The 15,013-nt window shown below is 36.9% G+C and overlaps 1 protein-coding gene across 2 annotated transcripts in view; it reads right to left on the bottom strand.

The window, feature by feature from the left end:
• Nucleotides 1–15,013, bottom strand: part of LOC101970137 (attractin-like) — a 99,270-nt gene that overhangs the window by 59,885 nt on the left and 24,372 nt on the right. For both annotated transcript variants that reach the window (XM_078051494.1, XM_021723262.3), the window contains exons 7-11: nt 7,922–8,012; nt 6,850–7,093; nt 5,154–5,337; nt 3,896–4,050; nt 1,910–1,994 (exon numbers count right to left, since the gene is read on the bottom strand). In XM_078051494.1, coding sequence (XP_077907620.1) covers nt 1,910–1,994; nt 3,896–4,050; nt 5,154–5,337; nt 6,850–7,093; nt 7,922–8,012 — 759 coding nt within the window. The remainder of the gene's footprint in view (nt 1–1,909; nt 1,995–3,895; nt 4,051–5,153; nt 5,338–6,849; nt 7,094–7,921; nt 8,013–15,013) is intronic.

Raw genomic sequence — 15,013 nt, 5'->3', positions numbered from 1 at the left:
TGGGGGAGTGGGGTACAGGGATTGGCTTAGGGGCACTCGACCACTGAGCCACATCCCCAGCCCTATTTTATATTTTATTTAGAGACAGGGTCTCACTGAATTGTTTAGTGCCTCACTTTTGCTGAAGCTGGCTTTGAACTCATGATCCTCCTGCTAGGGTTACAGATGTGCGCCACTGTGTCTGGCCGGGGAGAAGTACTTTTTATAAGGATATTCTTACTCACTCTAAGGTTGATCACAGTAATAGATGATTTTACAGAATATTTAAATAGAATGTAAAAAGAAACATTTTTTCCTGGACTGTGGAAAGATTATTGGCTGTTCATCCACATGGACATGCCTGGAAAAAGCTGTTGCTTCTTGTTACCTGTGTCTAACACAACAGTTTGAGGCTCATCATGAGGATTCTGAGAACCAAGTGTCAAAGGGTAATTAAGTTTTTTATTCAAAAAATGTGTACTCTGTTTCTGGCACTGTACTAGGAATTGGGGATTCAAAGAGAATAAAAAACCATCTGTAATGCCAAAAAGAAGAGAGAGAGAGAGAGAGAGAGAGAGAGAGAGAGAGAGAGAGAGAGAGAGAGAGAGAGAGAGAGAACATACATTATAAAGAATAAATGAAAATTCTGGAGTTGGAAATACAATAAGAAAAATGAAAAATTCACTAGAGGTACTCAGCAATAGATTTGAAGAGGCAGAGGAAAGAACAGCAAATTTAAAAACAGATTAAGAAAATTGCATGGAAAGGGATGGTGATCCTCAGGGTTATACAAAATTACATACAAGAGGAAGTGAGGGGTAAGGAAAGAATAATACAAGTGGAAGAAGTGTTTTACAGTAGAGGGGGTTGAGAGAGAAGAGGGGAGGGGAGGGGAGGGGAGGGGGGATAGTAGAGAATAGGATAGAGAGCAGAATTCATCAGACACTAGAATGGCAATATGTAAATCAATGGAAATGTAACTGATGTAACTGATGTGATTCAGCAATCTGTATACGGGGTAAAAATGGGAGTTCATAACCCTTTTGAATCAAACTGTGAAATATATCAAATTAGATGTAATGTTTTGAACGACCAACAATAAAAAAAAAAAGAAAAAAAAAGACTAAATAAATAAATAAATAAATAAATAAATAAATAAAAATAAAAACAGATTAAGAGGTCTGGGAACGTAGTTTGTGGTAGAGCAATTATCCAGCATACACAAAGCCATGGGTTCCATATGCAGTACTAACCAAAAAAATAAAAAAAAATATTAATAATGATTAATCAAAACCACACTCAGAACAACTAAGTCAGGCAAAGCCAATTTAGTGCAGCTGAGCAACACACATATATACATTATATACACATACACATATATATATACACATTTTATATATATAAAATTATTCATGAGGGATAGCTGACTTAGGCGTTTTTCAGCAATGCAGTGAAATGCAGTGCAGACTTCAGATCATCCAAGGACTACAGACTGGCCCTATGTTAAGCTCTACAACCTCCGCATTTCTGTTCCCTACCTTATCTCTCATCTAAAGGGCCCTCTCTGCTTTTTTTCCAACCACTGTTCAGATACAGCTACTTGAAACTCAACAACCTAAGTACCTAAAAAGAATTACATAAGACCTAACACAGTAACATGCATGGAGCTTTTGTTGCCCCACACATCCCAATACCACCAAACATAGCATGTGCCTGTGTGCTAACACCACCAGATCAACAAACATGGCATTTGAAGCAGTTCACAGTCACATCGAATATTTTAACCCTCAATCAGGAAATTTGTCCTCTGTGAAAAACTAATGAGATGAGGGAATCCTGCAAATAATATTAGTTCATTTTCACTTCTACATATTTTATTTCACTTCCATCTCAAGCACAAAAGAAAATAATCAAGCACTTCTCCAATTACCTGTTGTGTAAGACTGCGGAATGGCCAAATCTATTGACATCACGGTGGAGATTAGGTCTGGGAAGCACTGACCATCGGTCACAAGCTAGAAGCAAGAAAAACACATTTCAGAGAGGACTGCCATTCATAATCAACAGGAACTGACAGTCTTCAAGAAGAAGACCGTAACACACACACAGCCTTGTAAAACATACCAGTCAACTCTATTAGTCATGCTATGAATGCTGGGTAAAAACCAGCAGCAGTGGAGCAGTAGGGCACAAAAGAAAGATGGGTCACATGGCAATTCCAATTAGCATCTGACATTTATGACATCACTCACCCTGCTGTCCATCAGTTTTACACACTGGAATGTTTTTTTTTTTTTTGTTTTTGGTTTGGGTTTTTGCCATGCTGGGTATCCAACCCACTGCCGTGTCCATCATGATAGGCAAGCACTCTACCACTAGATTACATCTCTGGCCCCCAAGAATGTTTTTTTTTAACTTAAGCAAATTTTATATTCTACAAAGCTTAAGTGAGTATACTCTGTGAGTTCCACAATTGTTTTCTACTCCTTCCCATATTGATCTGCCCAAACTTAGTAGCTACCATAGAAAAATGCAAGTGGAAATTAAAATTTCAAAAATTAAACTTTATTTAAAAATTTAAAGCCCTTTCCTAGATCTCCTGAGCCTCCTTTGCCCTGACCTATGCTAGCAACGTCCCTCTGACTGAACACCAAGGGTGCACCACCCCACCCACAAGCTCACTGCTTCACTCTCGGGACACTGCCCAAGAAGAGCTTCTTCAACCTTGACCCAAACCTACCTGGTCTTCTCCACCCCATCTTCCTCAACATGGAGAACAGAGGCCACAACTGCCCCCAGCTTCCTGCCTACCCACCTTACTTCCTTCCCCCAAACCAGTGGGGCAGATCCCTTCCTCTTCTCTGACTTCAAAGGTCCCTTCCTTGATTCCACAGTGTGTACCTGCTTTCCTTCAGGACTCCATGCCATCTTTGGCCTTCACCACAGCATTTAAATATGCCCAAGGCACACAAAAGAGAGGCCAGATATCTCACCTCATCCTCTGTTGTGGTGTAAACTAATTAGTAAAATCAGTAAGAGTGTAAGATATAGGTTATAGATTAGTAAAAAATAGAGATTATAGATCTAAGATTTTGAGAAATGAGATAAGACAATTATAAAACGAGAACTGTCATGGACAGGCCTCAGACTCCATTTTGCTGCCTTCTATTAAAAAAAAAAAACTGTTACTAGAGCTGTTTCTGAGAAACTGAAATGAAAGTTGTTTTCTGATTAAAAAAAAAATGTTTTCTGTGCTTTGTACCCCACAAAATGTAAGTAGATTCTTGCCCCCACTAACCCCCTGCTTGAACTCAGGATATGGTTGTCCAAACCCTGCTTGGACCCAAGATGCGGTTGTCCAAGTTGCTCAAGCTAACTGCTTTTATTTTAAGCTTCTGTAACTTGCTTGCTTGCTAACTGGAAAATTCCAGTCCTGCTTAGGGCTCTGAGGTCCTGCTAACTACTATTTTAGTTTCTGTGATTGGCTTACTCACATGAAGCCAAGAAAAGTCCCTGAGCTATAGTTTTCCTCCTTAAATTCTCAAGAAACAGGTCCTGAAATTGCTGTTGTTCTCCCACAGAGCTTCAGTCTCTATGGGTGAGTGACAGTCCCTGGCCAGGTAGTTCTCTTTGATTTGAATTTCGACTTAAGAGTGTTTTCTGAAGCGGCTCCTCATAACATTCCCGAAAATTAACATTTAAGCAATTAGCAACGGTGACTTACAGAAGAACTATATGTAGAAGTAATGCTTTCTAACAAATGTGTAACCTTAGTCAAATAAATACAAAACTACCATTTGGACCTCTTTCAAGTGGCCTGGCCATTGGAACTAGTGATATTTTCAGTTTCTTTTTAAAATGTTGCTTTTATATACAAAAACATTTCTGAAGAGAAAAATGGCTCTGGGAAACTTACCAATGTCATAAGCCATGAAGTCTGAAGAGAAGCATTTGGCACCATGGCTCATGGATGTGTCATTGTGTGTATTTCCTCCAAACACCAGCATGGTTCCACTCACTATCACAGCTGTGTGCAAGTAACGGAAAAATCGGCTGTCCTTAAGAATGGTCCTTTGAGTTCATTGAAAAATAATAAATATAAGGTTAGTTTTTTAAGAATAGTTATTTATCTGCTAATGCAAACTCAGCCACTTTATTAGCTTCAAACCCAAATGTGCAAAAACCTTCAGACTTTTCCTTACATGAAGTCTAGACGTGTAAAATCCAATGAGAATCTTGGCAAAAGATATTAACACCCTTAAAATGTTCATAACATAGGATGCTATAATTCTGTTTTCTGGGAAGAAATCATATGAAACACAGAGAGACACTGATGCACGATACTTTACTAACAAGACAAAAGCTAGAAATAAAAACTTCCAATCACACACAAGATGGAGTATTACAAAGCTAATAAAAATGATGATTTTTATTCCAGACTGAATGTAAAACCATATTTATGGGAATGGTCTTTCAGATATGTGATGAAATACCAAAAAAGGGAAAACATTGCTTTAAAATTACATTATTTCATAACCCAAATTAGCTTTATATTTGTTAAAATGAGCATACATTTTACAGGCTGATCTGTAATTCAGCATGAGGAGAGCTCTATCAATTAGGTATGAGAGCATCCTGTTTGATGATAATATTGGATTATGCCAATTACTGACCTCAGGGGTGACACTTTAATTACCAAGACAAGGTTCAAAAATGGATATATCTTCCTGGAGATACAGCTCAGTGGCAGAGAACTTGCCTTGCATGTGTGAAGCTCTAGGTTCCATCTCAAACACCACCAAAAAAAAAAAAAAAAGGGAATATAGTCTACTTAATTATAAGTGTGTGTACAAACTCAACTACTGCTTTATTCCTTAGGATTCTGAAGGGAAAAAAATTACAGTAGGGTTGAGTGTATGAAAACTGAAAATCAACCCAAGAATGCCAAGTAGTTTCTAACCACTGTATTACAGAATGTAGGATAATGCAACAAATTAAATGCAGCTAATTTATTACCCTATGCTTCTTCCTAATTTCTTTATATATAACACTGAACAGAGTTATACACCAGGCCTGAAAACAAACAAACAAAAAAACCCAGCAAAATGTTTTCCCAACAATTGCATCTAGAGAATTCACAGTTTAAAGCAAAAGCTCAAAAAAAAAGCACCCACCACATCTGGGTGTCCACATCGTATCTGTAGAGGTCATCTGCGAGCCTGTATTTAACAGCACTGAAAGCCTTGTAACCGCCGTGGACATACAGGGCTTTGGTCCTGTGATCATAAACACTGCTGTGGCCATAACCCCCTTGCACAAGGGCACCCTGGGTGTGCAAAATACTCCAGGTGTTCCTCTCTGGAAAGGGAAAAACAGTCAAAAGCATGCAGGTTCCCCTTCTCTAAAATGCAACTTCAAAATATCTCAAGGATGGAGAAGGGATTTCACAAGAGCTGATGCATATAATTTCATCCTTTTATCTTAAAAAAAATCCACCCAAAACTTGTAACAAACTCATATGGCCAAACTCCAATCTGTTAAGTGTTCTGATGTTCTAACATGCAATACAGGAAAAGAATTTCATTAAACTGATTCAGATTCCAGCCATATCAATGTTTATAACATCTCAATTCACAATAACTAAGCTATGGAGCCAAACTAGGTATATATACATAATGGAGTATTACTTAGCCATAAAGAAGAAAGACTTTACGATATTTGCAAGTAAATGGATGGATCTGGAGACTATTATGCTAAGTAAAATAAGCCAGTTCCCCAAAACCAAAGGTCAAATGTTTTTGCTGATATATGGAAGCTAACCCACAATAACAAGGGAGAGGGGAAGAATAGATAATAGACAAAGGGGAATGAAGAAAAAGGATAGGAAAAAGAAGACAGGGGTATGAATCCAAAATAATTCTCCTATTCATAAATAGGTACATATATGAATATACCACGGTAAATCCCACCATCATGTACATCCACAAGAATGGGGTCCAAGCCAGGCACGGTGGCATATGCCTGCAATCTCAGTGGCTGAGGAGGCTGAGGCAGGAGGATCACGAGTTCAAAGCCAGCCTCAGCAAAAGTGAGCTGCTACATAACTCAGTGAGACCCTGTCTCTAAATACAATACTAAATAGGGCTGGGGATGTGGTTCAGTGGTTGAGTGTCCCTGAGTCCAATCCTTGGTGCCCTCCCCGCAAAAAGAATGGGGTCCTAATTAGAATAAGACACATTCTATGTTTGTATAATTATATCAAAATGAAGTCTACTATCATATATAACTAAAAAGAACCTATAAAAAATAAGAATAAACAAAAAGTTTGGAAAGAGACAGAAGAGAATAAATTGGCTATAAATGCAGGGGTTTAAAACTATTTTAAAATAAAAGACTCATATTCCCCTCAAGTGAGAATTTAATTCCCTATGATCTTTAGTAATCAGTATACAGTTGTACTTTATAGGCCTACTATCTCAAAATATAAATTATAGCTGATACATCTACTGTACAACAACAGATAAAACAAAATTTAACCAAAGGAAAGATTATGTATTAAAGGAAATTCATACTCCATTAAATCAACCACTAAAGGGCCATCCAAATTTTTCCATAGCATTTGTAGTTTGAACTACTTTTATTTATTTTAACACGCTTAGTATTCAGTACCTCCTTTATCTCCTCGAAAATTGACAGTAGAAAGGGGCATCAATAACCTGAATTTTACTGTTTATACATCCATATTATCTGCATTTCAAAATGAAGAACTGGATCTAGGTTAGCTTGAATCTTGTTTAACATCCTAACAATGAAAGGAGAGATTTTGAAGTTGATGTTTAAAACATGTCCACTGGAAAAAAATATACCTACCCAAGTCATATTCCTGCACATTGCTTATATATCCATAGAGAGGGCAGTGACCAAAGATGACCAGCATGACCACTCGGCCACTCTTCAGTGTTACAACGTGTGCTGAGTGTCCAACCACTGCATACTGCTCCTTTGCCTTTGGGGTCAACAATACCCATGATTCGTTATGAATATGAAACACTCTCAATTCATTGGTCACATTGCCTGTTGAATCAATTTTTCCTCCATACATGTAAATATTATCCTAGAGGAAAAAACATAAACAGGATTTAAAAAAACATTAAAAATTCAAATCTGAGGGGCTGGGATGTGGCTCAAGTGGTAACGTGCTTGCCTGGCATGCGTGGGGCGCTGGGTTCGATCCTCAGGACCACATAAAAATTAAAAAAAATAAAGATGTTGTGTCCACCGAAAACTAAAAAATAAATATTAAAAAAATTCTTTCTCTCTCTCTAAAAAAAAAAAACCACAAAAAACAAAAAAAAAAATTCAAATCTGAGAACAAAAAATGACCAGTTCAAAAACGTCAATAATGTTCTCAGCTTAAAAATTATTAATGGGCTATTCCATGAATAATTAGGAAGAGGATGCAGAAAGGAACAAAAATAAGCAAATCATATTTTATGTCTCTAAAACTTTGTCATTTTCTTGGGCTTGCTTATATGAGATCTTTTACATAATAAAATAACTTGAAAAAATAAAGTTGCTTCATCCTAACACATACCTCCAAAAATGGGAGGTGAAAATTATTATTTAGTTGTTTGACAATTCTTGGATAAACCTGGAATGGCATAAATGCTAATCAATACTTTTTAATCTACAGTTCTAACCACTTGGCATCACAATCAATAATATCTCTGTATGGTTAGATCTATTAAAATCTCTTGGGTTCAAGAAGTTGCAGCTTCAATTCCACTTACAACTTAGCCAATCAAATAACTCCCACCACCAAAAGAAAGTCTGCCCCAATTAAAAAAAAAACAACATTCAATAGCTTTTCAACTGTATAATACATAAATTAACTGAGGAAGAGTCGAGTTTCATGCTTAGTACAGAATGTGGGTATTTTTACCTGATATAAAGCCAAAGAATGACCATATCTAACAACCACATTGTTCACAGAATGGTTTAATGGAAGCCATTCCCTAGAAGCAAGGTCATACCTACAAAACAAACAGATCAAATTTTTATCCAAATGACAAAACAGAATATCTTGTACTCTTTTATTTGTAACAATCCAGTTTTGAGATGTTCATTAAATCAAGGACACAGGGAGGCACCAGTTACCCTGGCAAACACTACTGACACCTGAGCCCACTAGGTATCTGAAAATTCAGGAAGGGACGGTGGACTACATAGCACTGGGACAAGAAGGAAATAAAAGTCTGGTGGAAGCTTCTAATGCCTCTTTTGAAAATCTCTTCTGTAGTCTAAATCACTTGAAGATTGCATCATACTAAAGGGACTTCAACTTAATTTATTACAATAACTTTTCCTTCAATACATCCTAAAAAACTGATGATAAATAAAAGGAAATTACCAGAAAATTTCCCTTTTCTTTCATCTAATTGATTTTAGTCATACTTTTAAGGAAGGCTGAATATATTATAGCATTTCAATTATACTATAAATTTACATACTGATCTTTTGAAATACAAACATGCCAAAATGAAAATAATTTGATACTCTTGCCATACAATTTATACTTACCCTTGCATTACTGAATAATCATATTCAACATCTTAACATATTTAATTTTGAGTATTTTGTTTGTTTTCGAGAAAAATATCACTGAGTTGCTATTATAAATCATACACATTCATTATGAAGAAAACAACTAAAAGTTTAAAACACAACCCCACATTCTATTACCTAGAAATAAATATTATTAACAGTGAGTAAACAACATTTACTCACTGTTAATAATATTTATTATTATTAAGGGGAAAAAGATTAACAAAAAATTTTTATATAAAGGGATAAATCCTTAGATGATACTTTTAAAATATTGATTTTCTTTTTACACAGAGGGAGGCAACATTGTGTGGGATGGGGGTGGTACTAGGGAGTGAATCCAGGATCATTCTACCAATAAGCTACATCCACAGCCCTTTTTTTTAAAAAAAATATTTTTAGTTGTAGATGGACACAATACCTTTGTTTATTTAGTTGCTGTTGTTTTTAACATGATGCTGGGAATCAAACCCAGAGGCTCATGCATGCTAAGCAAGCCACAAACCCAGCCCCATCCACAGCCCTTTATAAAATTTTACTTTGAAACAGGATCTTGCTAAGTTTCCCAGGCTAGTGTCAAACTTGTTACCCTCCTGCCTCAGCCTCCAAAGTAGCTGGGATTACAGGTATGTGGCACCCACACACAGCTAAAATTATTAATTTTAACTTTTATAGAATTAACAGCCAAAGAAAAAACAAAGGTCTTGTTGTACTTTAAGTAAATGTTTCATTTCTCTGAGAGTATACCTGGATAATCCAACTTTTTAAAAAATTATCAAAAACATCCCTTTTTAAAAAAAATACTTGGGAGGAGGGGCAGAGCCACCACCCACACCTGCAAGGTAGGCAGACCTGCGACTGACCAGGAGAACAGGCACAGAGGCCCGCCAGCGAGGTAAACACATCATCCCAATTGGAGGAAGGGCCCAGCTGCCGCCCGCAAGATAGGCAGACAGGGCATCCCGGAGTAGGGGCCCAGTGGCCCGCCAGCCTAGTCGAAAGATCACCCCAATTGGAGGAGGAGCACAGCCGCCGCCGGCGCCTGCAAGGTAGGCAGAACTGCAACCTGGAGAACAGGCCAGGCGGCCCGCCAGCGTGGTAGATAGATCACCCCTATTGGAGGAGGGGCCCAGCAGCCGCCCGCCACTGCAAGGGAGACTTTGCAACAATACAAGAGCAATATAAATATATAGGGGGAAAATTCAATAACACAACAGTTTCACCAAGCAGAAAGAAACGTGAGCAGTATGAAAAGACAAGGAAAGAAAGGACCACAAGCAATGCAGGTCAACTCAACTTTAGAAGAGGTAATATCTGCAGCAGATGGAATGTCAGATAGACAATTCAGGATATACATGCTTCAGATGATCTGGAGTCTCAAGGAAGACATTAGACAGCAAAATCAGACAATGAAAGATCACTTCGACAATGAATTTCATAAACAAATCCAATAAGCAAAAGATCAACTATACAGAGAGATAGAGGTTATAAAAAACAAACAGAAATCCTAGAAATGCAGGAAGAAATAAACCAAATTAAAAACTCAAATGAGAATACTACCAGCAGAGTAGAACACTTATAAGATAGAACATCAGACAATGAAGACAAAGTATTTCAACTTGAAAAGCACATAGACAGCTCAGAGAGACTGTTAAGAAACCATGAGCAGAACATCCAAGAAATATGGGATAACATAAAGAGACCAAACTTAAGAGTCATTGGGATTCAGGAAGGTATAGAGGTGCACACCAAAGGAATGAGCAATCTGTTCAATGAAATAATACAAGAAAACTTGCAGACTTGAAGAATGACACAGAATCCCAAATCCTAGAAGCCTACAGGACGCCAAAGGTGCAAAATCATAAGAGATCCACACCTAGACACATTATAATGAAGATGCCCAACATACAGAATAAGGAGAGAATTTTAAAAGAGAAAGAAAGCAGATTACATTTAGGGGTAAACCAATCAGGATAACAGCTGATCTTTCAACACAGACTCTGAAAGCTAGAAGATCCTGGAATAACATATTTCAAACGCTGAAAGAAAATGGGTTCCAACCAAGAATTGTGTATCCAGCAAAATTAAGCTTCAGGATGGAAGATGAAATTAAAACCTTCCACGATAAACAAAAGTTAAAAGAATTTGCAGCTAGAAAACCATCTCTCCAAAAAATCCTCAGCAAAACATTATAGGAAGAGGAAATGGAAAATAACAGTGAAAACCAACAGTGGGAGGTAGTACAGTAAAGAGAAAAAATAATCAAAGAGGAAAAACAAACCATGTTAAGTAACATAAATAAACAAATATGGCTGGAAGAACAATCCATATCTCAATAATAACCCTAAATGTTAATGGCTTAAACTCACCAATTAAGAGACACAGGCTAGTAGAATGGATCAAAAAAAAAAAAGATCCAACAATATGCTGCCTACAGGAGACGCATTTGATAGGAAAAGACATACATAGACTGAAGGTGAAAGGTTGGGAAAAATCATATCACTCATATGGACTTCGAAAACAAGCAGGAGTGTCCATACTCATATCAAATAAAATAGATTTCAAGCCAAAGTTAATCAAAAGGGATAAAGAGGGACACTACATACTGCTCAAGGGAACCATACACCAACAAGACATAACAATCATAAATATATATGCCCCAAACAATGGTGCAGCTATGTTCATTAAACAAACTCTTCACAAGTTCAAGAGTCTAATAGACCACCATACAATAATTATGGGAGACTTCAACACACCTCTCTCACCACTGGACAGATCTTCCAAACAAAGTTGAATAAAAAAACTATAGAACTCAATAATACAATTAATAACCTAGACTTAATTGACATATATAGAATATACCACCCAACATCAAGCAGTACACTTTTTTCTCAGCAGCACATGGATCCTTCTCAAAAATAGATCATACATTATGTCACAGGGCAACTCTTAGACATTATAAAGTAGAGATAATACCATGCATCTTATCTGATCATAATGGAATAAAACTGGAAATCAACGATAAAAGAAGGAAGGAAAAATCATGCATCTCTTGGAGAATGAACAATAGGTTACTGAATTATCAATGGGTTATAGAAGACATCAAGGAGGAAATTAAAAAATTCTTATAGATAAATGAAAACACAGACACAACATATCGGAATCCATGGGACACAATGAAAGCAGTTTTAAGAGGAAAATTCATTGCTTGGAGTTCATTCCTTAAAAAAAGAAAAAAACAACAAATAAATGATCTCACACTTCATCTCAAAATACTAGAAAAAGAAGAGCAAAACAACAGCAAAAGAAGTAGAAGGCAAGAAATAATTAAAATCAGAGCTGAAATTAATGAAATAGAAACAAAAGAAACAATTGAAAAAATTGACAAAACTAAAAGTTGGTTCTTTGAAAAAATAAATAAAATCGACAGACCCTTAGCCATGCTAACGAAGAGAAGAAGAGAGAGAACTCAAATTACTAGCATACGGGATGAAAAAGGCAATATCACAACAGACACTTCAGAAATACAGAAGATAATCAGAAATTATTTTGAATCCTTATACTCCAATAAAATAGAAGATAGTGAAGGCATAGATAAATTTCTTAAGTCTTATGATCTGCCCAGATTGAGTCAGGAGGATATAGACAACCTAAACAGACCAATAACAATAGAGGAAATAGAAGAAACCATCAAAAGACTACCAACTAAGAAAAGCCCAGGACCGGATGGGTATACAGCAGAGTTTTACAAAACCTTTAAAGAGGAAATAACACCAATACTTTTCAAGCTATTTCAGGAAATAGAAAAAGAGGGAGAACTTCCAAATACATTCTACGAGGCCAGCATCACCCTGATGCCTAAACCAGACAAAGACACTTCAAAGAAAGAAAATTACAGACCAATATCTCTAATGAACCTAGATGCAAAAATCCTCAATAAAATTCTGGCGAATCGGATTCAAAAACATATCAAAAAAATTATACACCATGATCAAGTAGGATTCATCCCTGGGATGCAAGGCTGGTTCAATATACGGAAATCAATAAATGTTATTCACCACATCAATAGACTTAAAAATAAGAACCATATGATCATCTCGATAGATGCAGAAAAAGCATTCAACAAAGTACAGCATCCCTTTATGTTCAAAACTCTAGAAAAACTAGGGATAACAGAAGCATACTTCAATATTGTAAAAGCTATCAATGCTAATCCTCAGGCTAGCATCATTCTGAATGGAGAAAAAATGAAGGCATTCCCTCTAAAATCTGGAACAAGACAGGGATGCCCTCTATCACCACTTCTGTTCAACATAGTTCTCGAAACACTGGCCAGAGCAATTAGATGACAAAAGAAATTAAAGGCATAAAAATAGGAAATGAAGAACTTAAATTATCACTATTTTCAGAAGACATGATTCTATACCTAGCAGACCCAAAAGGGTCTACAAAGAAACTATTAGAGCTAATAAATGAATTCAGCAAAGTGGCTGGATATAAAATCAACATGCATAAATCAAAGGCATTCCTGTATATCAGCGACAAATCTTCTGAAATGGAAATGAGGACAACCATTCCATTCACAATATCCTCAAAAAAAAAATACTTGGGAATCAACCTAACAAAAGAGGTGAAAGACTTATACAATGAAAACTACAGAACCCTAAAGAGAGACATAGAAGAAGATCTTAGAAGATGGAAAAATATACCCTGTTCATGGACAGGCAGAACTAACATCACCAAAATGGCAATATTACCAAAAGTTTTCTATAGGTTTAATGCAATGCCAATCAAAATCCCAACAGCATTTCTTGTAGAAATAGATAAAGCAATCATGAAATTCATATGGAATAATAAAAGATCCAGAATAGCAAAAACAACTCTAAGCAGGAAGTGTGAATCAGGTGGTATAGCGATACCAGACTTCAAACTATACTACAGAGCAATAGTAACAAAAACAGCATGGTACTGGTACCAAAACAGGAGGGTGGACCAATGGTACAGAATAGAGGACACAGAAACCAATCCACAAAACTACAACTTTCTTATATTTGATAAAGGGGCTAAAAGCATGCAATGGAGGAAGGATAGCATCTTCAACAAATGGTGCTGGGAAAACTGGAAATCCATATGCAACAAAATGAAACTGAATCCCTTTCTCTCACCATGCACAAAAGTTAACTCAAAATGGATCAAGGCGCTTGATATTAAATCAGAGACACGGCGTCTGATAGAAGAAAAAGTTGGCTACGATCTATATACTGTGGGGTCGGGCTCCAAATTCCTCAATAGGACACCCATAGCACAAGAGTTAATAACTAGAATCAACAAATGGGACTTACTCAAACTAAAAAGTTTTTTCTCAGCAAAAGAAACAATAAGAGGGGTAAATAGGGAGCCTACATCCTGGGAACAAATCTTTACTCCTCACACTTCAGATAGAGCCCTAATATCCAGAGTATACAAAGAACTCAAAAAATTAAACAATAAGAAAATAAATAACCCAATCAATAAATGGGCCAAGGACCTGAACAGCCACTTCTCAGAGGAGGACATACAATCAATCAACAAGTACATGAAAAAATGCTCACCATCTCTAGCAGTCAGAAATGCAAATCAAAACCACTCTAAGATTCCATCTCACTCCAGTAAGATTGGCAGCCATTATGAAGTCAAACAACAACAAGAGCTGGCGAGGATGTGGGGAAAAGGGTACACTTGTACATTGCTGGTGGGACTGCAAATTGGTGCAGCCAATTTGGAAAGCAGTATGGAGATTTCTTGGAAAGCTGGGAATGGAACCACCCTTTGACCCAGCTATTCCCCTTCTTGGTCTATTCCCTAAAGACCTAAAAAGAGCATACTACAGGGACACTGCTACATTGATGTTCATAGCAGCACAATTCACAATAGCTAGACTGTGGAACCAACTTAGATGCCCTTCAATAGACGAATGGATAAAAAAAATGTGGCATTTATACACAATGGAGTATTACTCTGCATTAAAAAATGACAAAATCATGGAATTTGCAGGGAAATGGATGGCATTAGAGCAGATCATGCAAAAGCCAATCCCTAAAAAACAAATGCCAAATGTCTTCTTTGATATAAGGAGAGTAACTAAGTAACTAAGTAACTAAGAGTAACTAAGTAGGGAGGAAGAGCATGAGAAGAAGATTAACATTAAACAGGGACGAGAGGTGGGAGGGAAAGGGAGAGAGAAGGGAAATTGCATGGAAATGGAAGGAGACCCTCATGGTTATACAAAATTACATACAAGAGGAAGTGAGGGGAAAGGGAAAAAAAACAAGGGGGAGAAATGAATTACAGTAGATGGGGTAGAGAGGGAAGATGGGAGGGGAGGGGAGGGGAGGGGAGATAGTAGAGGATAGGAAAGGCAGAATACAACAGACACTAGTATGGCAATATG

Source organism: Ictidomys tridecemlineatus, chromosome 5 (assembly GCF_052094955.1).
Source record: "Ictidomys tridecemlineatus isolate mIctTri1 chromosome 5, mIctTri1.hap1, whole genome shotgun sequence".
Classification (NCBI taxonomy): Eukaryota; Metazoa; Chordata; class Mammalia; order Rodentia; family Sciuridae; genus Ictidomys; species Ictidomys tridecemlineatus.
The sequence above is the reverse complement of the archived record's forward strand: the minus strand, read 5'-3'. Positions and strand labels throughout refer to the sequence as shown.